Raw genomic sequence first — 24,917 nt, 5'->3', positions numbered from 1 at the left:
GGTAGGTAAGACCTCAGAATCTTGCAGCTGTGTTTTGAATACAATCAGTTTCTTTTTTTCCCGTCCTCATCTTGAACAGGCTTTTGTTTCATTCGTGATGAGATATTGTACTGGTTTGCAATGATGCATATGTATACATATAAGCCCAGTAGAACTCAGCTGTAACAAGTGTAAACTACTCTGCTCGTGTCTTCCACGTTGTTACAGAAAAGTTTAGAAGTTTTGCACGTGTACTTTTACTTGGTATAACACATGAAGGTTATAAATTGATGCTGAGTTAGTGTTCTGAATTTATCACACCCTGCTGGGTAAATACTGCTTTTTGCCCTTTTCACCATCACCCCCCTACCCCCCACTTCCATCCGCAATCCTGATCATGGTAAATGAAGACCTCCTCCTGACAACGTCACAGCAGTTCAGGTGGCTGCTTTTGTATTAACCCGCTTCCACAATAAGTGGAGAGGGAATGGGCAGTTTTTAAAAGTATAGTTGTTCAATAAGCATTGTTTTAAAAAGCCACCACAAAACCCTTAGTAATTTTTGCATACTCAATCAAAATGATTAACTGTTGCTCTTGATCTCTCATGAGATCACATGTACTGTGAAATACAAGCGAATAAGTTTTAGTAAGTACCTCTGTGTGTGTGTCACTTGACTTTACTGGTGTAAGGAGACATTAATCTTCTATGTCAGAAAAATCAGGACCTTAAAGGACCTCATAGTTCTTTCTGAAAGCGTAAACTGCTTAAGTTCAGGTTAAAAGTAGTTTGGAAGAAAGTTTCACTCTGAAAATGTAAATATAATTCTGCTTTTTACTGTTAAGTTCTAAATTGTAGCATTGCTAATTTTCAGGTACCTATTTTCATGATGTTTTGGTGTCTCTGTTGAGTAATGTGCATGATTTGTTTTGGAGTACCAGATTTTCTCTAGAACATAAAACTGCTTGGGGAATATGTTTATTTCCTTTGTATAAACAGTGCAGTTAATTCACCACATCATCTAATGTGCTGAAAAGGCACTTAATGAAACTGGAATCACTAAAAATACAACCACAGTCTGTTTGATGATAGGATATGTGCTTGAGATGAAAGGAACAAAACAAGAAGAACCTAACACCTTGTTTTAACATCAAAGTTTCTGTCATCCTTAGTATGAAAAGAAAGTTTTGGAATAGGATTTTGTCATAATGAGAATTCTGGGATTTTTTTTTTAACTTATACAAACTATTTCTATAAAAATCACTCAAATGCCAACCCTTTTGAGGAATAAATAAATGAACATGTTGTGTATCATGGAGCCCAGTTCTCCAGCAGGAGTGGCCAGCGGCGGTGTTCCTGGAGCCGGGGAGAATTCCCTGACCCCCTCTCCCCTGCCGGGCGGGCCTGTGCGCGGCGGCGCATCGCCCCCTGGCGGCGCGCCGGGCACTACCGTGTGCCCAGGGGCGGGAGGGGCCGAGAGACAGCAGCGCTGTGGGATCCTTCTGGAATACTAATTCCTGCTTGGTTTGGTGGTGCCTGCTCTGTACTTTGACGTGCCCTGCAAATTCAGCAGGAGATGGCAACGCAGTTCCTAGTGCTTGTACGCCTTTATAATATGCAGCATGAGGCAGTGAGGGAGAAGTAGGCTTGCTTTCTGTTCATCAGTGCCACTGGGACAGATATATTCAGTGTGTATATATGTATATAAAAAATATCTTTTTATCATAGAAAATAGAATATCCTGAGTTGGATGGACCCACAAGGGTCATCAAAGTCCAACTCCTGGCCCTGCACAGAACTATCCCAAAGAGCCACACTGTGTGCCTGATAATATCATCCAAATGCTTCTTGAACTCTGTCAGGCTTGGTGCTGCGACCATTTCCCTGGGAAGGCTGTTCCAGTGCCCAACCACCCTCTGGGTGAAGAACCTTCTTCTGATATCCAACCTAAACCTCCCTTGATACAACTTCAGGCTGTTCCCTTGGGTTCTCTCACTGGTCACCACAAAAAAGAGATCAGTGCCTGCCCCTCCTCCATCCCTCATGAGGAAGCTGTAGCGTGTGATGAGGTCTCCCCTCGGTCTTCCTTCTCTCCAGGCTGAACAGACCAAGTGACTTCAGCTGCTCCTTGTACATCTTCCCCTCCAGACTCTTCGCCATCCTCGTTGCTGTTCTTTAGATGGTCTCTAATACATTGATATTTTTCTTATACTGTGATGCCAAAAACTGCACACAGGACCTGAGATGAGGCTGCACCATTGCAGAGCAGAGCAGAGCAGAACAATCAACTAGTGTATTTTCTCATAGTCTTAAGTACACTTAAAGCTACTCAGGAACTTTCATTTTACTGTCTTTTCCATTCAAAGTTTTTTAGTTTGTTCCTTTATTTTCCTGCTCCTGACTGGGTGGCCAGTCCCAAAGAGTGGTGGTGAATTGGGTTAAAGCTGGCTGGTTACTGGTTACAAGTTGTGTTCCCCATGGCTCAGTACTGGGCCCAGTCCTTTTTAATATGCTACTTAGTGATCTGGACAACAGTAAGTTGGGCAGGAGCGTTGATCTGCTGGCGGGCAGGAAGGCTCTGCAGAGGCACCTGGACAGGCTGGACCCATGGGCTGAGGCCAATGGTATGAGGTTCAATAAGACAAAGTGTCGGGTTCTGCCTTTGGGTCACAACAACTCCCTGCAGAGCTACAGGCTTGGGGCAGAGTGGCTATAAAGCTGCCTGGTGGGAAAGGACCTGGGAGTACTGGTTAACTGCAGCTGAATATGAGCCAGCAGTGCCCAGGTGGCCAAGAAGGCCAATGGCATCCTGGCTTGTATCAGAAATAGTGTGGCCAGCAGAACTAGGGCAGTGATCATCGCCGTGTCCTTGGCAGTGATCATCGCCATGTCCTTGCCACTGGTGAGGCCTCACTGCAGATTTTGTTTTGGGCCCCTCACAACAAGAAAAACGTGGAGGCTCTGGATCATGTTCACAGAAGGGCAACAAAGCTGGTGAAGTGTCAGGAGCACAAGTCCTATGAGGAATGGCTGAGGGAGCTGGAGTTGTTTAGCCTGGAATAAAGGAGGCCTCAGGGGAGGCCTTGGTGCCATCTACAACTACCTGAAAGGAGGTTTTAGCCAGGTGGGGTTCAGTCTCTTCTCCCATGTAGAATGTGACAGGACATGAAAAAATGGCCTCAAGTTGTGCAAGGGGAGATTTAGATTGGATATTAGGAAAAATTTCTTCATAGAAAGGGTTACCAAGCGTTAGAACAGGTTGCCAAGGGTGATTGAGTCACCGTCCCTGGAAGTATCTAAAAGCCATGTAGATGTGGCACTCAGGAATATAATTTAGTGGAGAACCTGACACTATTAGGTTAACAGCTGGACTCAATGATATTGGAGACCATTTCCAACTTGAATGATGCTATGATTTAAAAACATAAAATCTGGTTTTCCTATCCTTGTATATTCTTAAAAGTGAAGCTTCATCTGCTGCCTGAGTTGATCTTATATGCAGAGTTTTAGTCTTCATTTTGCTATCTTTCTTGGCCTGTCAGTTCAGCTCACAGAAATGGCAAGAGAGTAATTTAGTGAGGAAAAAATAAGAATGTTTTTGTTGCTTTAGAAAGTTGTTTTGGCTTGCTTTTAAGAGCTAAATGGCAGAATTTGCAGAATGAGTCAAGGGGCTGCATAAAACTGAGGAAGAGTGTGGAAGTTGTTATGGTCAGAAAGAATTTGTTTAGTTGATACAACTGAAGCTGTACCCAGCCTACAAGGTGGTGTGTTTGGGAAGAAAAACCTGCATAGCCACAGATGAAAAGAGGTGTTGATCTTCCGAGAACCTTCCAAAGGTGCTTGCTTCTGGAAGCAAGGAAACCTTAATGAGTTTGAGAAGAAGTAAGCCCATAGAAAGCAAGCAAGCAAACAAGTTTAAAATACCACCCACCTTGCATTTTTATAGGCTATTTTAAGGTGAATTGTGACTTGAGCTCAAAATGTTTTAAGAAAATCCTGATTCTCCCTTTTCTTCTTTTGAAAATGATTGTCCTGTCTTCTGAAAATCTTTGATATAATTGGTAAATGTTTGGCTTTAAATATATAGGAAATACAGAGTTTTCCTAGATGGTATTTTACTGGCTTAACAGAAAAAAAAAAATCCTTGAAAAACAGTTGCTTTTTTTTTTCTTCCCCAAAGAGTCTAGTGTATGCATTACTCAGATATTCATATGTACAGCTTCCCCAGTTTTCTTTAATATAGAGTCAAAACAAAACAAATAAAACTATCCAGAGACTATGTGCTTTATGCTGTAATCCAGCAAAAGGATGCCTTATGCCTCATTCTTTACTGGCTTCTTTTCATTGTCCTAGTTAGTACCTTTCTATTTTTGAATTGCAGAAAAAATAGATATTGCAGAACTCAAAACCCATGCCTCTATTTTGATGTGGATTTTTTTCCTGTGCCTAGGCAAATTTCTGCAAAAATTCTCTCAGGTGGGGATGCTGTTTCATCACTGTGAATCATTTGAAGAATGCTAGTGCAAGGACTGCTGTTATGGACATATTGTCATATCCTTCGTTACGCTTAAGCATTGTTTGGCATTTGCTGTGAGCTGGAGTATGTGATATATTTTGCATTATAAAGCACACAACTTGTCAAAAGCTGCAGATTAGTGTAGATCTCTGTGTGTGCAACCGTTTTACATATCCTTTGGCTTATTAAACAATTTTTGTGCACTGAATGATCTGAGGTGTTATGCTGTGAATGTACAGGGCTACAATGTATCAGGCTGCAATGCAAATGAGACCTAGATGTGTTTGTCAGTTAATATTCTCAACAGTGCTGTTGCCGTTCATCTCCTCAATTCTGGATAAGAGCGGATTCTAGTTCAGATTGCAGTCTGGAAGGCATTTGTTGTGTCATAGTGCTACAAGAGGTAGAAATGAATGCAGGCTCTGCCACCCCAGAATTTTTCCTCATTTGTTAGCTGGCTAAAACTCCCACAGTGGGAGAAGGTTGACTCCTGTTTTCCTGTTACAGGGGCTGTTTCGGTGCAAGGCTTGTGTTTGCCAGACATAATCTGTATTTGCTTCCTTGCACAACACAGTTCAGTGGATAGGCTACTTGACTTGACATCAAGAAGCCAAAATTATGCTCTGGCTCTGCAGCTGACAGCTTTGGCACTGCGTGTTTATTAAGACAGTATAGTTTTGCTAACTGAAGCAAAATTTGTAGTGAAATATTGCTGAGGACAGTGTCAAGTAATGACTGTGGGCCTTGTTGTCATGATGGATTCATACTCTTCCTGAAAGAAGTAAAATAAAAAGAAGTAAAACAAAAAAACAACATTATTGTTTAGTGAATACTTCTCATTTGATATTTTTAAAAGTTTTCATGAAAATTAAGAAGTAAAGATTAGTCTGTGAATGCCCGAATAGGCTTGTTGTACTTTATGCAACATTCGCCAATACTGTTTTAGATAGAATTTACAAATTATAGCAAGTGAATGATGTAACTTTTAAGTGAAATATGGTTAAGAGAAGCTTTTAACATCATCACTTCTTTTACATGAAAAATGGTTTGTTTTTCTGTGTAATGACATTCAAATTATCAAAGTTTTAGAAATGTTATGCTCAATTTATATTTTCTTTAGGTTTTTTTAGGCAGCCTTTCAGATTATTGTTTCTACATGCATTTTGGGAAAAATGTTTCTCACACAAGGTCTGATAATACACAGAATCACAAAATGGTTTAGGTTGGAAGGGACCTTAAAGATAATTTAATTAGAATCTCCCTGCCATAGGCAGGAACACCTTCCACTAGACCAGTTTGCTGATGAATATGCTTGTTACCTTGCTAGTAGGACAAAGGTATTTAGCTAATATTTGCTCTTACTGAGTGATTTGTGTGAAAACAAAGGTTTTATAATGTAGCTGGTAATTCTTGATTAGAGGGAAGGGCAAGAAATGATTGTCTGCACGGCTCATTTTTATGTGAATTTTTCTTCTCCTTAAAAGGCTACCATTCCAGTGCAGAGGTATACTTACTTGTACAGTATGTGACTTTTTTTTCCAACTTCCTGCATCCTAATAGTATAAACCATCTTGATGTTAACAACCATTTTGATTTTACTGCAGTGCGAAAGTAGAAATGATGATCTCCTAACATGAAACTGTCCCTTATGTTTCTCTTTCAACCCTGGGAGGTAAAAAAAAAGGAGCTTCTCCCTTGCAATTATATGTTACTTCTAGTGGGTATCTTTTGCAAACCATTTTTTATCACTTCTCTTTCTTTAGTCTGATCCATTCATCATTCTGGGAACCTGTTTCTATGGGAGGATCTGTTGCTCTTCTGGGAGTTGCTGTATTGGTACAGGCTATGGCCCACATCTGAAAAAGAGGAAGTGTGGACCTTCATGCCACACACTGATGTGCAGATTGCATCTCATTTCACTGGGTCTCTACTGTCTACAGAGGGCATTTCTTCTGAGTCATCCAGAAATTGAAGTGGATCAGGATCTTTGAATGCCTGTAGATATAGGGCCATCCTTTTTTGTTTGTCATAATTGCCTTTATGCAGGCAGGTGACATGTGAGAACAGTTTCTGAATCTTCTGATAGCGTACCTGGTATTTTAGATCAGGCATGCTGATGATGTCTTCTTGATGCAGCTTTGCCTTCACCTGGCTGCTCCTATCAGTGGCTAGGAAAGCTTCTGCCCTCCATCTTTACAGGTGGGTGGCTTTCAGTTAAGCTTGAAGTTCTTGATCATCTTCAGTGTAGGAGTCTGTCTTTAGGGAAAACCTAGACTCAGCTTTCAAGGTCTTTGTGCCTAAGTCCATAGTAGCAGATGAAGGGGGATGGGGAGTAGGGGTGGGGCTGCAGGGACAGAAGGAATTCTTTTGTGTGTCACTTCCATAATGGAGCCAAGAAGACCATTTTAGGTTTTCTTTCTGCTTACTTGGACTGCCTTGTGTAGATTATGTGTGAGGATACACTCTTTTTCTTCACTGTCTGGAGAGGAAGAGATCAAAATAGATAGTACTAGGTGTAAAACTTTTTCTCCTAGGTGAGTGGAGAGATGCAGCCTTCTGCTGTAAGGTTTTGTTGCAGCGTTCTGAGGTTACTCTGTTGAGTTTTCTGGGGGCTCTGTTTTTCTTTTCACAGTCCCAGTTTATAGAACAGATCATCATGCTTAGTTTTCAATTTATCTTTACTCACATGATTCACAAACATTTTATTGTCAGGATTGACTCCCACCAAGAAACAGAGTGTGTATTTGTCATTAGAGTTGAGCTTGCTTTCAAAAAGAGTTTCAGTTTTAAATGTCTGTGGATAATAAATGCCAAATAGATGTGATATGTGATAGGGTTGTAATTGGGTCTTGTGCTAAGGGTGAAGATAGGAAGAAAGTTTCCTTTAGCCTTTTTAAAGAGGCACACAGGTAAGGTGAAAAGACAGTGTCTGGGACAAAGCTTGTTTGTTACTTAAAAAATTGATTCCATCTCACTTTAAAAGAGTAAAATACCCACATGCAAAAGCTGTCATCTTTCTGCTAAGTCTTTAGTCTCTTCACAGCTCCTGTTCTGACTATGCAAGAAAATTTGCAGGAACATTCCTAGACTTCTTGATTACTTTTTAAAATTTCTTTCAGAAAAACTTCCTTTTGAGTTTTGGTGGATTCAATCCATTTGTCTTTCTCATTATCTTCTTTTAGAGAAAAATTTTGATAGTCCAAAACAAATAAAAAAGAGCACATGCTGTTATAACCACTGTAGCTCACAGACAGTGTTCCACCATTTTTGTTCTCTGTGTCATCACAGTCTTTTTTTGGTGATATTTCTGTGTTTGGAGTGCTGTTAAAGCTTTGTTAGGGCAAGGAGAAGGAGAGCAGGAAAGCTAGGGAGATAGGGCTAGAGAAGTCTCAAAGATGTCCTTACATTTGTTTCTTCTTCCTGCCCTTTTTGTAAAAATAAATAAATAAAAAACAGTTTTGGAAGCAATGAATGTGAGTCTATTAAGAGGAATGAGTTTGTTCTTTAGAAATGTTGATGGAGAATCTAAACTATTTTTACCAAACTCTAATTAAACAGTGTCAAACTACTCACATCCACACGTGCTGTGGAATTGGGAAGCCAAGCCGCAGTCAGAGACTGGTGTCAGTGTGCTTCCCCTGGATTCCCTATTGTTCACTCTTGGCAGCTCAGTGCTGAAGGTACCTCTGTTCATCCTAGTTCTGCTGGCTAGTGCAGAGATGGGGTCACAGTCAAAATACAGGATACTGAATTCAGACATCAACACGTGCTGCCCCCACCTTCCCCCCCAAAAAAACCCCAAACACCTTCATATTTTTCACCGCTCTCTGAATTCATACTCTTCAGCAGTTAAAATTGTTCTACTAGTGAAAAATGCCATCTATGGACAGGGGTTTTGGTTAGCATTGTGTACCGGAACTTGGTGTGTGTTCTTATCTGTTCACTGCCTATGAAACTTACATAAAGTCTAGGGGAAAAGTTCACTTGAGGCTTAAATTTCACAGCATTCATGCAGCATAAATGGGAGTGATAGCTTGACCTATTTTCCAATAAAGTAACCTAGCTGTTTGGCTGTATGATTAGCCTATCATTCTTACATGTATCTTACTAAATGTTTGAGGGAAAACAGAGTGTCTGTTATTTGCAGCTATTATAATTTTGTCTCTGTTTCTCTTTTGGCTTGATGGAGCCAAGTCCACAGTTCTGCAAAAACTGTAAAATATTATAGTCAACATATGAATTTTCAAATAATCTGCACTGTGCTTCTTAAGCCGTTTTTGCTTTTAAGTTTAAATTAGATTCATGGTGGGTGAACCCATATGCTTAGAAGAAGAATAAGTTGCTGCATAGTGATCTATTTCTGACACTTAATTTAAAAACAAACAAGCAAACAAAACATTACCGCATTGCATTTTCCTGGGATCTCTTAAAGTAAGAGTTAGTTAAACTCACGGTAGATTTCCCTGATGTGGTTTTGATGTGTTTCTGTGTGAAACTGACGGCAGGATTTGTTCGAGTATGTAGGCCACTATTGTATTAGAATTACATAACCGTGTTGAGTGGTGAAAACAGATGAAAAGACGGGGATGTACGGCATTCCCTCACAGATTATATCCTGCAACAATGAAGACAGCTCAAGCTCTGCAGCGAATGTGGTCACATGCAGTCAAAAAGTTGGGGATTTTGAAAGGGCACGTGAGTTGCTTTTTGTTGCATCTTGCTCTAGGTCTTTTATTCCCCTCCTCTCCTCGTATATCCCTCCCCACTCCAACTCACTTTTATAGCCAGACAACTTTTGTGACAGGTTTTCTGGTTTTCTTCTTCTTTCAGCATGAATGAAATTGTCTTCAGTGATCTCTCAGTAGCAAGTAATTGCATAAGTCTGATGAATGTCAGTGAGAACTGCAGCAGCTGCCTGTTTTCAGCATACAGGCGATTTTAGCACTTTGACTAGCTTCCTGCCAAAGATTCTGTTAAGCAGTCTATTTTGGGTATGTAGAAAGCACCTGTCATTTTAGTATATGAGCATTAGGCAGATTTAAGCAAATCCCGACTACAGTGTTCTAATTAGAAATGGACTGACTTTAGTCACTAATGAATTAAGACTAGCTAATTACAGTAACTTGAATCTACTGCAGGTAGTCTGTTGTCTGTGTCAAACCTGGGTAGATTTGTAAAACAGTTACTATTAGTAGCTGGAGGTGGGGTTCTTAACCATTTTGCCTGCCTTTCTCTCTCCAGTGTTTTGGTGTGCTATCTTACAGTGAAACTGCGATCCTGTAAGGGATGCACAAGCTGCTCAGGATCCCTTTGTGTTTCCTTACAGATGAAGTATGAAGAAATTGGCAAGGTGATGGAGGCTTTTCATAACTCATCACTTGATGCATTCAGAGAAGAATTACATTATAAAATGTGGAGTACAGGAATTTTGCAATTGGGGTGGAGACTTAGATACTAGTTTTGCTCAAGTCCCCCACTGATGATTTATAACATTTGTAGTCTCTCCCTCCCTCTCAGTCTTCTCTTTTCCAGTTATCTGCCGGTATGGGTTAACATCGTGACATAATGTTAAGAGATTATTGTTTAGAGATTTGAGGAGTACAGATGTGGTTTTGCCTTACGGGCTTCCAAGGTGACCATTCAGGTCTGTGTTACAGAGCCTGCATAGATTTATCAGTATGGCAGAACTAGTGTTGTTTTGGTTATTATGTACAAAATCAGCTTTGCAAGTACATAGTGTGCCTTCCTTCCCTAATCTAGGATACAGCAAATGGGAGACAGTTTTCCGAGGAGCAGTTTCTAAAAATGGATTACTTTAACAAATACTTAGCAAATTTAAAAGTGAATTATTTAATTATCTTTTGTTTAATTTTCAGTAACAGTTTCCAGCTAAAATCCCCAAAATTTACACAGAATGTACCTGAAACAGTCACTGATACTAAGAGGAACTTTTTCTAGGTACAAATGAGATGATATTATAGGCTCAACATCTTGTAAGACCTTAACTATATTGTCTGTAGGCAGTAGTTTTTCTTTCATTCTTACTACTTATTTTTTTAACAGGATACCATGAGACTTATTTGTCAGAGCAAAGTAAAGTTATCCTTGTTAGTTTATGGTGCTTTGATTTACTGCACAATACATCTCTCCAGTTGTGCACAAGGTTTTACTTGTGCCACTGCTCATGGGAGGCTGAGTTTTTCTGGAAGGAAATTCCTGTAAATTTCCAGTTTCATACCCTTAAATCCATCCCTGATATCTTTACTGTGCTTTCCCCCTTTACTGAATAACAGTCAGTTCTCAGGCCTTTCTTTGTCCCCATGAGTGGTAACCTCTCATCAGCTGCATTCTGCCTGCCTTGCTCTTGTGCCTTCTCAGAGCTGGGCTCAGTATTCTTGGCTGGGAGGTAGAGTTGGTAAGAGCTGTATACAGTGCAAACTGAACTTTAGCGATGTTCTTGTTACACATGCAAGTTGCTGAGGCCTTTTTTTGTGGAGGAAGGTTTTCCATCTCCCCTCCTTCTTCAAAATTTGAACCAACCTGCTTGTCCTTCAAATTTTACCCATTGTTTGATACTGACTTTCATTTCTAAAACTTTGTTCAGTGAAGTCAGCTGAAATTTAAATGTCTCGGAGGCCCTTCTTTAGCACAGACTGGTTTTTTGCAGAGCTCGAAAATACTGTATAGAAAAGCAGGACAGCAACAGTATAGCCAAGGGTCAGTACTAGGTAAACTGTTTACACATTTTCCTACCTACCAGACAAGCAAGTATGGTTGCTTCTATTTACGGCAACATCACAGCAGTTCAGGAAAAGTGCTTACTTAAGGAGGAATTTTTTACTTATAGAAAGGATTCTCTGTGTAAGGGAGTACATGTAGTGAGACAGTTCAATTTCAGATATTTGAAGGTTAAGACATATCAGCTGGTTAAATGGGAATATCAGATAAAACAATTTCACTGTGTGATTCAGCATGTTCAACGCTGACTCTAAGACACATGTTTTATTACTAATAGTTATGAGCACATTCTTGTCTGACCTAGACAAGTCAAAATTTAGAAATAATTACTTGTATGTATTATTTTTGATATAAACCATCCTCTCCTACATCTATTTTTAATTTCTTTTTTTTCTAAATTAGACCCCAGAGGTTCTGAAAACTGTAAAACATTGTTCATTTTCTGGCAGAACAGTGGAAATTTAACACTGCTCAGTGTTGTAAAATTCCTGGTAAAAATGCTGAATGTTTTGCATATTCCCTCAGGATCTTTGAGCAGGACTTTTTTTTAATTTTGTTTTTCAATACAGTGAATATACCATGGAAAATGTCAATCTGGTTGCTCTTTGGGGTGCTCAGAATCGATTGGAACAACACATCAAGGATTTTTTTTCATACGAGAAATAACATCCATAGCTTGCTAAATTGTTGTGTGCTGCCAGAAGACTTACTCTGGAAATACAGGGGATGCCTTAAAGTACAGGCATACCCTTCTTTTGTCACTTCTCTGTCTATTGTTTTGGAGTTCATTTGTCAGTAACCCCTACTAGGCCCTTAAAAAGACCATTAAGTCTAAACTAAGCTTTTGTCTGAACTTCCATTTTCTGAGCTTCACAAGAGGGAAGACCACTTTTAGCAGTAAAAACAAATAAAACTTATGGCTTGAGTATGTGGATACAGTACTTATGCAGTGCCTGGAGTTTTCTTCTGCAATGGATGCTTCGTATTTTGAAGTGTTTGCACTGTGTCAAATGTTGTGGCTCATTTTTCTCCTGGTTTTACAGGGCAGGCACTGAAGGCTGTGTACTATATGGTGCATCACAGCTGGCTGATTATTCTGTATTATATTTTAAGCTGTGTTGGAAAGGTTTAAGGTTGTATCATGTAAGATAAACTGATCGGTTCATGATCATTTTTAACTGGAAATGTGGAAAAAACACTGAGAAGCATCACAGAACTATATAGTATCCTATTGTACATACTATACATGTACTACATAGTTATACACTGTGTTTTCCTGTAAAATTTAATTTCTTGATGGGAATCTAGATACTTAGTTATGTAATTCATAATGGACAAAACATTTTGTTAAATCCACATGAACAAAAAACAAAAGATCTGAAGTCTAGTTCGTTATGAAAACCTCGGTTTCAAGTGCTAAAAGCGCTGCACAGTTGGATGGAGAGGTCTTCCATAAGTATTCTGTGTTATTTGAATCAGGGCTATAGAACAATAGTTGGTCTGAATTAAATGCTTTTGCTGAATAAGGCTTTTCTAGAAAATCAGAATGAACTGTTAAATCAGTGAAACGTGAAGGGATTCTACCACCCTGGACATATTAATGTTTTTTGCCTTTTTAAAGAAAAATCATCAGTAATTGAAATACATAGATTTCATACTAATTCTACTAAAGTATTAGAATATGCATATTTTTTTAAACATGTGTTTTAGTGGGGTATTTTACATTTTCATTTAGATAGTAAAACACACAGCATAAAACTAATTGGTTTCTGTGTGCACCAGGCCCCAGGCATGGAAGAGCTGATATGGGAACAGTACACTGTGACCTTACAAAAGGTGAGTGAGTGCCTGTTACATTTTTAGTTTTCAAGTATTCGAGCACTGGTTTAATGTAAATATGTTTTGCAGTAGATGTTATTAGCATATCTGAGTATAGAATAGGATTAATTCATTGTCCAACTCAGATAAGTTTTTTATTTGAAAGCTTAGTTGCTAGTTATTCCTACAATAGTTTAACTCTTTAGTGTTTAAAGAGTAAATTCAATTAACAATTAACAATTTAAGTGCTGTATTTGCTGCTGTTAGGTCTTTCTAATGACAGTGTATTATACCAGGTGATCAGGCACATAGCTAAATTTATTATTGAATAGCCTTAGAAATAAAGCAGATGGTTTTGCCAAGGAGTTTGTGGTTAGTGTCCAAGCTTTTTAATTATCACTGAACTGATTTTATTTTTGTAATATACTCTTATATCTACCAGCGTAGAATCTAGTGCAAAACCTCTGTCATTAAAATTTCTAAAATACCTGAACTATCAGTGTCACACAATCTCTAGCCCTTAGTAACTAGACTGCCACACCATGGTACAGGGTGTGCTCTTTGGCTTTGGTGGGAGTGGTCTTCGCAGCTGTTCTGCTGATCTGGGTTCAGTTAGAAGCCTTTACTGAGCAGCCTGGGTTTTTTTGTATGTTCTGCAATGAACTGAACTCGACAGCCCAATGTAAAATAGCGATCTTTTCTACACAACCTGTTTCATGTGCTGCATTGTTGAGAAAGGGTTGCTTTTCAGATTACAGAGGTAGACAGGAGAAACATTGAAGATCTTAGTTCCTGTAACCTTCAGCTTTTCAGATCTCAGATATCGTGTAAATGAGCATTACTTCTTTATCACAAAGGCAGACTTACGGTATGAGATGACAAAGGCCTATTGGACTTGCTGCATCAGCCACTACATTGAATTTTACCGTTATTTTGAATCAGTAATGTTTTGGTATGAAGCATCAAACTGCTTCCTGTAAAACTAAGGTGCAGCAAGTGAAATGCTGTTTAAAAAGAAAAACACATTGCTTTTTTTTCTCCTCAGAGAGTAAACTACTTAATAACATTAATGGAACTTGAACTGACATATGATGAATAACCCATGCTGAGTGTGAGCTGGGAAAAAGCACTTTATCTGGTGTATTATTTTGCCACTACATTCAGTGTAGTGGTAAATTTGTTTAAATGTAACATAATGGGTCATTTTTAGTAATATGAGGTATATGTTAAATAGCTGATAAAATTAAACCTGTGTGGTTTTGTGCATACCTTCTTGTCTGCAGTTCAGTTATGCTGACGGTTCTCAGGTCTAGCTGTCCTGTGAAGTATTTCTTTGATTTTATTAATGCCATCTTAGGACTTTTATGAATCTGTTATTTCTATGGTGACAAGTTTGACATAATTTACATATTTAAAATAGTGATTGTGATAGAGGATAATTAGATAGATGGTACAAGTTCACTACTTGATTTTTGTAATCGGCCATGATCTTGTTTAGTTTGATCAATGAGTAAGTAGTTCTTACAAACTAGTTAGCAATCGTAATGAAGATGAGATCCTGAAAAAGCTATTCCACTTTCCCAAGCATCACTTGCAAAACATATTTACCTAAAGATAAATTTGGTATGAATAAACATTAGGATGGTGAAGCAAAATGCAGGCAAAGTTAAATGAGTCCTTTATTTAATTACCAACCATCATAAGGTTATAAATTGAGGAACTTACTGTGTTGTTACATGGATTTGTAAACCCATTCTTTTTTAAATCTAGAGGTGCTGTGTATTTCTGCAACTCTCTGCATGCAACTATTATATTTTGAAAAATATCTAGTTACAGTGCCATCACAGGAACATTGATGTTACTTGTCTTTCTCCTTGTCAAAATTCCTGTCACTGGATTTGAGTTTTGTTGTATTTCATTTTGTTGTGAAGGACTCAAAACGAGGATTTGGAATTGCAGTTTCTGGCGGCAGAGATAACCCTCATTTTGAAAATGGTGAAACATCGATAGTCATTTCAGATGTTCTCCCAGGTGGCCCAGCAGATGGATTACTTCAGTAAGCACTTTCTTTTTCTCTATCTGATATTTTGAGAGGCATGGCTGCAGTATACATAAAACCTTCAGACAGGCTTCATTGAAATCTTGGTAATTTAATCCACTGTTTACTATTTGGCAAGAAATTAAATTTCAGTGGTGTTGAAAAGTTTTTAACAGTTAAGTATGTTTCTTTTACAATTAGATTTCTTTTGAAGAAATGGTAGAAATACTTAGTATCTTAAAACATCCTTCTTGTTCTTCCTCTAGCAAACACATTTAGTGATCTATCATTAGTTTCCAAGAATGCCTTAAGCCAGCCCAAAGAAGGTTTGCTAAATATTTATTTTTTATTTGAAAGAAAAATAGGTGGAAATAAAGTGTTTATGTAGTCCTTCTGATAACTTCATCCTTGGTGAGGCAGCATTTATCATGGACAAGTGATTTAAATCTGTAGGCTGAGAGTTTTTTACCCACCTGATCAGTTTGTCATCCTTTGACCTGAAATACCTGATGAGGACTAGACAACTTGGAACAATGCCAAAGTTGTGTAGTAATTAAAAAATGTAGATTTTGTCCATTTCACCAAACATTAATTTTTGGTTAGGAAATGAAATGTCTGACGTGGAAGTTGTTACTGAGTACTGAATAAAAGGATTACTGTGAAGCAAGTAATAAACCATTCTTAACATAAATTTATAAAACCTACATTTTACAGCAGTGATCCCTGCACAACACCACTGTCATACATCCTGTTCCATAATCGCTTGTGATTTGGGAATAAAATCATGTCCACAAATTATGTAAGATCATAGGTACATTGATGATGGCAAGGCAATAACAAGCAGTGTGGGCACATTCAGACAAGACACATTCCAAAGGAAACTGTATGCAAAGCCGTTCCTCCAATAAATCAAGAAATTTAACCTTCAGAATGTTTGGGAATTACAATCCTGAGATCTTTTTTAGGATAAAATGGGTGTGAATAGATGGACTTCTTGATATAATGTTACAACAATAAGTTCAATACTGTCTTTGCATGTATGGATTGTGAAGAGAGCTATTTTAATTCTCACATAAAGCCTGGATGAAACTAGTGCTGGAATATAGCATGCTGTCTGGCATACTCACTCAGTAAAAGGAATTAGAGGGATGTGAAAAGGGGCACAAAAATCATTTAGGAGTTAGAGTGCCTTACAAATAGAGGCTTAGATTTATAATCTTCTTATTGAAAAAGAAGATTGTGATGTGATTTGATTATAATGAAGAGAAAATAGTTGGTATCAAAGATTTTTTTATCTATCAGAAAGCTGCAGAGTAACCAGTAATTGGTTGAGCTAATACTCTGAGTATAAGGTTAGTAACTGAGTAGTCACCAGAATAAACTAATATGAGGAGTGGTAAATTGGGATTTTTTTAATCTCTTGCATTTTTTTGTACTGAACTGCCTTTATGAAATTTATGAGTTTTATTTAATCAGTGTTGTGGGGCTATTTCATGGGGGTGACTGAGTTAAGTCTTACTGGCCTGTTTGACATGCAGGAGGTCTGAATAGTCAAGTTAGTAATCTCTGTCAGCCTGTGTTTTAGGAAAGGGAGGACTTCCTGTGTATTATAGTGTTGTTGGTTTCTTTTCCCCCAGTCATCTTTCTACAGAGTAGATGGGACCTGAACACCAGTCTTCCAGAAACTGTACTATAGTTGTACTTGTCAATATTAGACAAAATAATGGTATGGCTGCAGCACATTGAAACTCTTGTAAAATGTTGGTGTGAAAGAAGTCTAGCATGATGTGTGGGAAAAGTAGGAGCTCTGAAAAAAGCTGAAATAAAAAAGTTTTAATAGTCATCACAAATGTTGTTTAAAAAACAATATGGCGAGGTACTTAAGCTCGACATAGTATATGTACAAAAATACACAGTGTTGCTCTAAGTCTAATTTTTAAACATACCAAAAGCTGCTTCTACTATTCAGATATTGTAATTTTTGTGTAACAAATGCAGGTTTTAAGCAGAACTCCCTGTTAAACTGAATAAAATCCATAGGTTCCCTCTGAAAAAAAAAAAAATTTTGTGGTGTTTTCATGACAACTCCTCTTAAATCCTTTTTTTTTTTTTTTAATCCCTCCTTCTGCTTCCAGAGAAAATGACCGAGTGGTCATTGTTAATGGGACTCCAATGGAAAATGTTCTACATTCTTTTGCAGTTCAACAGCTTAGAAAAAGTGGAAAAGTGGCCACCATTGTAAGTAAATTACAGATGTATTCACTCTACTGTAGTATGTATGTGTGTAACCAGTTAAAACTTGGGGTTTCTTCTATGGAGTGTACCATAAAGTCATAAAGCAAAGCAATCCTTTCCCCAATAGAATGTACAGAGTAAAAAAAACAAAGACATAGTTTCTACAGGTGAAACAGATGGAAGTTAACCAACATCACAAAGTTATCTTGATGAAAAACTGGGAATACAATGTATGTCTTCTGTGTTTATTTTACTGAGTAATAAGTGGTAGTTGGATAAAACAAAAGTTACGTGAGGCAAATGATATTCTGCGTACACAGATCTTGTCCAGTAGAACATAATTCTTTTTTTTCCTTATTTTTCCCCCCAACCTCTGTTTGAAACATGAAGAATATTCATCTCTTGAATTTCACATGTTGGCCTTTGAAGGGATTTTGTTTATTTGTTTTGTATTGTACTGAACAGGTAGTGAAAAGACCAAGGAAAGTGCAGGCTGCGGCATTGAAGAGAAGCCCCTCCATTGACTATGAGGACAGAGCTTTAGATGTAATGGATGACCATGCAGAATTTGATGGCAAAAGTGCTCGAAGTGGCTATAGTGAGAGAAGCTGGCACAGTGGTAATGGAGGGCGCAGCCAAAGCTGGGGAAACAGCCTGGATCAGGGCTATAGAGATGAGCAAGACAGAGGGCGTAACCGAAGCAGAGATCGTGACAGGGAATGCAGCTACAGCCGTGATCGAAGTCATGGTAGGAGCATTGACAGGAGCTTGGATCGAGACTATAGAAGAGATCGAAGCAGGGGAAGGAGCATCGACAGGGATGGTGTCTATGAGCGGGAGTACCGAGGAGACTACAGCCCACCTAATTATAGTCATGAATCTCAACCTGATCCTCGATATGGGAGGGAAGTGAGGAGTCGAAGTCGGGATAGACTTCATTCGCGAAGTCCTTCGCCTGAAATACATCACCAGCAGGAGTACCTAGGACCACAGGATCCAAATGCACCCATCAGTGTTCTCTTAACAAAAGGCAGACATAATGAAGGTAGGTATAGTAGGGGAGGAGAGGAACTGACTTTCCAATACAGCTTGACTTGTAATACGGCACAGTTTTTGATGGGGGAAGGAGAAGAGCTGAATTACTTTCTGCTTTTACAGGTTAAATGTTGCGTTTTCTAACTGGTGGCTTAGATTCTTTCATTCTTCCTAGTTGATTTGGGGTGTTTTTTCCCCCAGCTCCTCAGAGTTCACCTTTGAACAAAGAGCCTGTTCACCCACATAATTTCAGTCTTTTCAAGCCACTGTGTCCTTGGTTTTCCATTTTCTCTGCCCTTTTCTTCTGGTGGAAAATATGAATCTGATCATGAGTCAGATTACACTTGGCACATCTTCAAAAGGATTAGCTACAAAGGGTGAAGATGAGACTCTGACTTTAATAATAAGGATTGTTTGGTTCTGGTTGTTAAAAAATACTGAAACAGCAACAGCTGAAACAGCCTCTCTTTGCTGAGTACTGGAGTGTGTAAATGAAAGCCAAAAGCCTGACCTTTTGTGCACTGTAAAATAAAGATTTGTGCTATAAAGAGTATCTGAGATTAGGCTGTGCATTCTCTTCTGTTTGGGGTTTTTTCAAGGGGGTGTGGTGGTTTGTTTCTGGGGGTTTTTGGTGTGGTTGCTGGGTTTTTTTCTAATTTGCCCTGTTATGATTTGTAAGAATTTTCTGCTAATGTAAATTCTGTACGCTTGAGTTAACATCTTTTTTTCATTGACTTTGGCAAGGATCCTTTTCCCTCCTTCCCCTTTTTTCCCTGCGTATAAAGTTTCCACTTGTAAAGATAATGCAGATACATACACAAATAAGGAGAAATTAAGGGTGCCTTTGTTAACTTTTATGTTTAGCTAGTTACACCGTAATAATTTCTGCCATTCATATGGATACTATGCAGACTTGCTCAAATGTAGTGATCTTTTAAAGCAGAACAACATCCTGTTGCTCTAGGGTGCATGTGTTTTAAGAGTTTTTACCTATCTTTTTAAGTAGCAAATACAGTGATCCAGGTGACTTGGATCAAAGGGAAAGAAGGGTAGGGGAGGAAAAAAAAATTCCTTTGCCTGAAACAACCAAGACGTTTCTTGGAGTGCAGATAGGACAGGGTCAGCATGCAGCAACTGGTGAAAATAACCCACAGAATCACAGAATATGCTGAGTTGGAAGGGATCCACAAGGATCATCGAATCCAACCCTTAGACCTGCACAGGACCATCCCCAAGAGTCACACCAAGTACCTGAGAGTATCATTCAAACATTTGAACTTTGTAAGGCCTGGTGCTGTGACCACTTCCCTGGGGAGCCTGTTCCAGCGCCCAACCATCCTCTGGGTGAAGAACTTTTATAATATCCAGCCTAAATCTCCCCAGACACAACCTTAGGCCATTTCCTTGGATCCTGTCACTGGTCACCACAGAAATCAATGCCCGCCCCTTCTCTTCACCTCATGAGGAAGTTGTGACTGCAATGAGGTCTTTCCCCAGTCTCCTCTTCTCCAGGCTGAACACCAAGTGACCTCAGCCTCTCCTCGTACGGCTTCCTCTCAGGGCCCTTCACCATCTTCACGGCCCTCCTTTGGATGCTCTCTGAAAGCTTAATATCTTTCTTATATTGTGGTGCCCAAAACTGCACACAACATTCAAGGTGAGACCGCCCCAGTGCAGAACAAAGTGGGACAATCCCCTCCCTCAGCTGGCTGGGGGTGCTTTGCCTGATGACCCCCAGGACATGGTTGGCTCCCCTGGCTGCCAGGGCACTGCACAGGAAACTCCCTCTATGCTAGGCAAAATATGAATCAGAGAGAATGTAGCCCAGTATGTTAAAAAGCATCTCCAGAACAAAGGCATTCTTTTGCTGTTGAAGGTGCAGACTAATCATCCACACGTGATTTGGACTGTTGTATGTTCATATTCTGGTGACAGCATAGATAGAGGAGAATTAGCCTAGGGTTAAGTGGGTTTACTGGGTGTGCATGTTTTTCTTTTTTCTTTTCCTTTTTTTTTTTCATGTTGTAATGGTGTTTGCTGCATGTACATGGTGTAGTTTTTTTAAAAATACATCCTCACTCATCTTCTAAGATACAGTGGATTATTTTCTTGATTCCAGAATATGGACTCCGTCTTGGAAGTCAGATCTTCATTAAAGAAATGACCCGTACTGGCCTAGCAACCAAAGATGGCAACCTTCATGAAGGGGATATCATTCTCAAGGTCTGTTCTGGTTTTACTGCTAGCAGTTTGGTGGGCACTGGTTATAGTGGTTATTCTGAATGAAGCCATGGTATAGTCAAGTTCACTATTAAACTTGAGCAAGTTTAATAAATGAACTTGTTTGTTTACTTTCAGTGTTATTATTGCCTTTTTATGTCCAGATCAATGGTACAGTGACAGAGAACATGTCTTTAGCTGATGCCCGAAAACTGATTGAGAAATCACGGGGGAAACTCCAGCTGGTTGTTCTCAGGGATCGAAAGCAGACACTGCTCAACATTCCTTCATTGAACGACAGTGACTCAGAAATGGATGGTGAGGTTTAATGTGGATAAAAAGTTCTGGGCTCTGTGCAGGGACAAAATGGAGCTTCTTGTTTTTTGCTGTGGTAGAGTGGTACTAGGTTCTTTAAAAATAAAGAAACACAAACCTAAGTTAATAGTCAATTAAGCATCAAGCCAATTTCCTTTAGGTGAAAATAATTTTGTAGTAATCATACGATTACATTTTGGGAAGGGGCAAACATAGAAGCAGCAATATTGATCTGTCAGAATCAGTCCTCGTGGAACAAGCAAGTCAATTGCTTTAACAAGCAAGTCAATTACTTTAATAAAATTTTAAATCGAGTGCATTGGACTGGTTTCTTCTTCTGAGGTCATTAACATTCATGGCAGCATTCAAATGGAGGGAAAAATATCAGGACAAGAGGAAATCAGACCCCCTGGACATCTGGTTTCCATTCCAAGTACCTGTTCTATACAAATGATCTCTTAGAGTGTATGAGCTATACCTCTCAACATAATCTTGCTTTGGGAAGGGCTCAAAATGTTTGGGGGAGCAGTTATATTATTCACTACAAAATACTTGCTTCTCTAATGTCAGAATATGGGGTGGAACTTTCTGTAGGTTTTATCTAGGTGGAGATATGGTTCAAGTCCAAGGGTCACTCTGTTTCATTTGTCACTGAAAGGCAATTATATGAAGACTATAAATGTGAAGGTGGTCTTCTGTTTGGGAACCTCCACAAGATCTCAAATAAAAGGCTGCTAACACTAGCTAACAAGTCTGTAGTATGCTCAAAGTAGTTGTGTGGTGTGAGTGTGTTTCCCAAAGGTTGTGTGAAATCTTCCTGAAATATTTTTGGGGGGATGGAGGGGTAGAAGCACTAAAAGGTAAACAGCACTTTTTGAACCCTAGTCAAATCCAACTTGAAACCAGGAGTAGGCTGAAAGGTTCAGTGTATGTTATATTTGAAAACTGTGTAAATAAACATGATGATCAGACAAGCGAATAAGTTAAACAAATCCTACATTTCTTGATTTGCCACTCTCTTTATAGACATTTCTGAAATAGAGTCAAACAGATCATTCTCCCCTCAAGATGACAGATTACATCATTCTGATCTGGATTCACATTCTTCCAATGAAAAGCTGAAAGAGAAACCAAAGTAAGAAATGGTCTTTTCTGGTTCATTTTTCTAATGCTTGTCAAAGAAGTTCTTAAAATACATGTCATTCCCTCACTACACTTTTTTTTCTTTTTCTTTCTTTTAGTGTAAAAGATGATCCATCCAATAGGATGTCCAGGATGGGAGCAATGCCTACACCATTCAAATCAATTGGTGACGTTGCTACTCCTGCTCTTACAGTTGTGGACACAAACAAAGAGCTGAACTACCAAGATGACTCAGCAGGTCAGAGCCTGACGGTTTTGGTTGCTTCTTTTTTGTCCCTGGTCACAGAATGTCTCGTCCCTCAATCATGTTGACATATCTGGTATGCTCTTCATGTCATACCCATCCTGACACACAGAGAAGAGGTCTGTCTTTGCTTTGTGGTGCAGAGAGAAGAAACACCTGAGATTATTTGAAGGCAGTTGCTTATTAGAATTACCACCTCCAAAAAAGCAAGTACTCTCCTAGAGCATCTGCTGTTAGCTTTTTGCCCTAAGCAGTCAAATGAAATCAATCTAGCTTGTCTGAAAGAGCTATGTATCCTTCCCTTGAATTCTTTGTTCTTTTTAAGAATTAAAAAAAGAAGGGAAATAAATTAATTCTAGTCAGACATGCTTGATGTTTAAATCTGTGTTAGTCCTTGGCATGGAGGGGTTTGATTGCTATCCGATAGCTGAAAATTGCTGCCACATATAACATTTTCAATATCTCAGTAACTTCTTTTGTCTTTTTTTCTTGTGTTTAGTGTCTCAACCAAAAGCAGTTACACGGACGATTCTTAAACCCAGCCCAGAAGATGAAGCAATATATGGGTAAGATGGGACTTGCTGAGTTCTTTTGCACTCTTCCAGTGACCTGTACCTGATTCTTGGTTGCATAGGTTTGCAGGGCTTTTTCCCCATTTGGAGTGATTATAGCTTGATGCCAGAGAGAGATGACATGGATTCTGATGACGAAATTTGGAGTTCAGCTTAGTTTCAGAAATATCTGCTAGGAAGGTATAGACTTGTTTTCTACCTGGAAAGTATAGAACACCTTGTCCTTCTGGGCTTGCATGGGAACGTGCACAATAGTTTTATTTTATTGCAGAGTTTATTAAAAGGAAATCAACCTACACGTTTTCTTTTGAGAGTTTCCAAAACCAGAAATTGAAGAGAGAGGAGTGTTGAGATTGTAAGGAGAAGCCTAAAGATAAGTTGAAGGTATTTTATAGCTTGGAGTATTTTCTTAAATGGATTCTCTTCTTGGATCTTTTCTGGGTTGGACCCTGCATATGTTGTCATTGATGTGCAAATTAATCAAGTGATTATTTTGGTGAAGGGGAATTTATAATACAGGCTTAGGGTATTACTGGGAATGGCGGACAGATAAGTAGTGTCCTCTGTGTTGGAAGGTCACTCAGTCATACAGCTTTTCTGACAGCAAAAAAGCTGAGCCTAGTCCAGTAGTGTCTCCTACTGCAATGTGAAAGGGCTGATTGTAAACATACCAGTATGTTATACTTGGAAATATTTCTTATTACAAGAAAACTTGAAGACTTCTAACAAGCATGTTAAACTACAAAGCAAATAGGTATAAATTTAATTCATATTACAGTTCTCTAGAGTATAAAGGGAACAACAATGAATATGATTACTTATAACTCCCGACGGTAAAACCCAGCTGCTTATATGAGAGAGGATACAATAGGTAGGGAACTACTTGGGGACTGGTTTCCTGCTCTGTCAAGTCTGTGTATGCCACTTAGTCACTCTTCCTAGTTTAGTTTCCACTATGAAAAATGCAAATTCTCTGCTTCCTTCCGTCACTGAAGAGTTAGCTGGGTAAGTATAGCCTACATAGAGAAAGAAAGGGCATAAGAATATTATCAATATGATTTTGTTGAAGGAGTTGCAATTTCTTTCTCTCGACAACCTGTTACTGTTATATGCCTAATATCTGGCCTTACTTCCTTTTTCTGCTTGTAAATCTTATAGTCCTAATACGAAAATGGTGAGATTCAAGAAAGGGGATAGTGTGGGTCTACGACTGGCAGGTGGAAATGATGTCGGCATATTTATTGCTGGAATTCAAGAAGGGACCTCAGCTGACCAGGAAGGACTACAGGAAGGAGATCAGATTCTTAAGGTATGAGTATGTGTCCTTGAAATGCAAAGAACTTCTTTATACTTTGTTTTGCTTCTTAATGGAAATACAGAAGAAATTATGATCTTAGGAAATCAAATTATTGCTTTGAAGGATGTGTGTGTGGTAGAGGGATCTTACAGAAATGAGTTTCTGAAGGAGAGTTGTATACCAAGCTTTAGTTTGTTTGGAGTTTTGTGGAAGGAGTACTTTGAAGAAATATTAATCAAAAATGCTGCAAGATGGGACAATAAATTTTTTGTATAATGCTTCTTCCTAGTCTTAGAGGAGGAAAAAGTTGAGGGCATCATAATTTTCTTCTTTCAGCTTTCTCCAGTTTCCTTGTGTTGTGGTGATTCATTTTTCCAGTTTCTTATTTATATCATCTGTGCTACTTTTTCCCTTCATTCTCATTTTTTTTCCTGAAAATTCAAATAGGAGGCTAATGTAATTTTCTCTCTGCCTCTTTTCTCTTGCTCCTTTGGAGCCTGTTTAAGTTGAAGAAGCAATCTAGCAGTGCACGTCCAGGACCATGTTTTTTAAACAGATTGCTGTTAATAGCTGGAATAAAATATTCACAAGAGACATTCATATTGACTTTATGTGCTGGTTTAAAGGTAAACCAGCAGGAGAAATGAACTCAACTCAAAGAGAGATTATAAGTCAGAATAACAATTTAATAAAATAATACAACAAGTACGATTATACAGACAAACAATTGGTTTTAACCCACAAAACCCCAATGTATAACCCAGCACC

At 38.8% G+C, this 24,917-nt stretch overlaps 1 protein-coding gene across 4 annotated transcripts in view; it reads left to right on the top strand.

Annotated features, from left to right (window-relative positions):
• Positions 1-24,917, top strand: part of TJP2 (tight junction protein 2) — a 53,283-nt gene that overhangs the window by 16,641 nt on the left and 11,725 nt on the right. For 2 of the 4 annotated variants that reach the window (XM_027634767.1, XM_027634766.1), the window contains exons 2-11: positions 13,015-13,068; positions 14,982-15,106; positions 17,224-17,326; positions 17,789-18,368; positions 20,478-20,581; positions 20,743-20,896; positions 21,920-22,028; positions 22,135-22,274; positions 22,780-22,846; positions 24,011-24,161. In XM_027634767.1, the coding sequence (XP_027490568.1) occupies positions 13,024-13,068; positions 14,982-15,106; positions 17,224-17,326; positions 17,789-18,368; positions 20,478-20,581; positions 20,743-20,896; positions 21,920-22,028; positions 22,135-22,274; positions 22,780-22,846; positions 24,011-24,161 (1,578 nt within the window). In that variant the 5' untranslated portion in view covers positions 13,015-13,023. Of the gene's footprint in view, positions 1-9,090; positions 9,190-9,735; positions 9,845-13,014; positions 13,069-14,981; positions 15,107-17,223; positions 17,327-17,788; positions 18,369-20,477; positions 20,582-20,742; positions 20,897-21,919; positions 22,029-22,134; positions 22,275-22,779; positions 22,847-24,010; positions 24,162-24,917 lie in introns of those variants that run through there. The other 2 variants (XM_027634765.1, XM_027634764.1) reach the window with 2 other exon arrangements.

Source organism: Corapipo altera, unplaced genomic scaffold (assembly GCF_003945725.1).
Source record: "Corapipo altera isolate COAL_440 unplaced genomic scaffold, ASM394572v1 61411, whole genome shotgun sequence".
Lineage (NCBI taxonomy): Eukaryota > Metazoa > Chordata > Aves > Passeriformes > Pipridae > Corapipo > Corapipo altera.
Note: the sequence above shows the minus strand (reverse complement) of the source record. Positions and strands in the feature narration are given on the sequence as shown.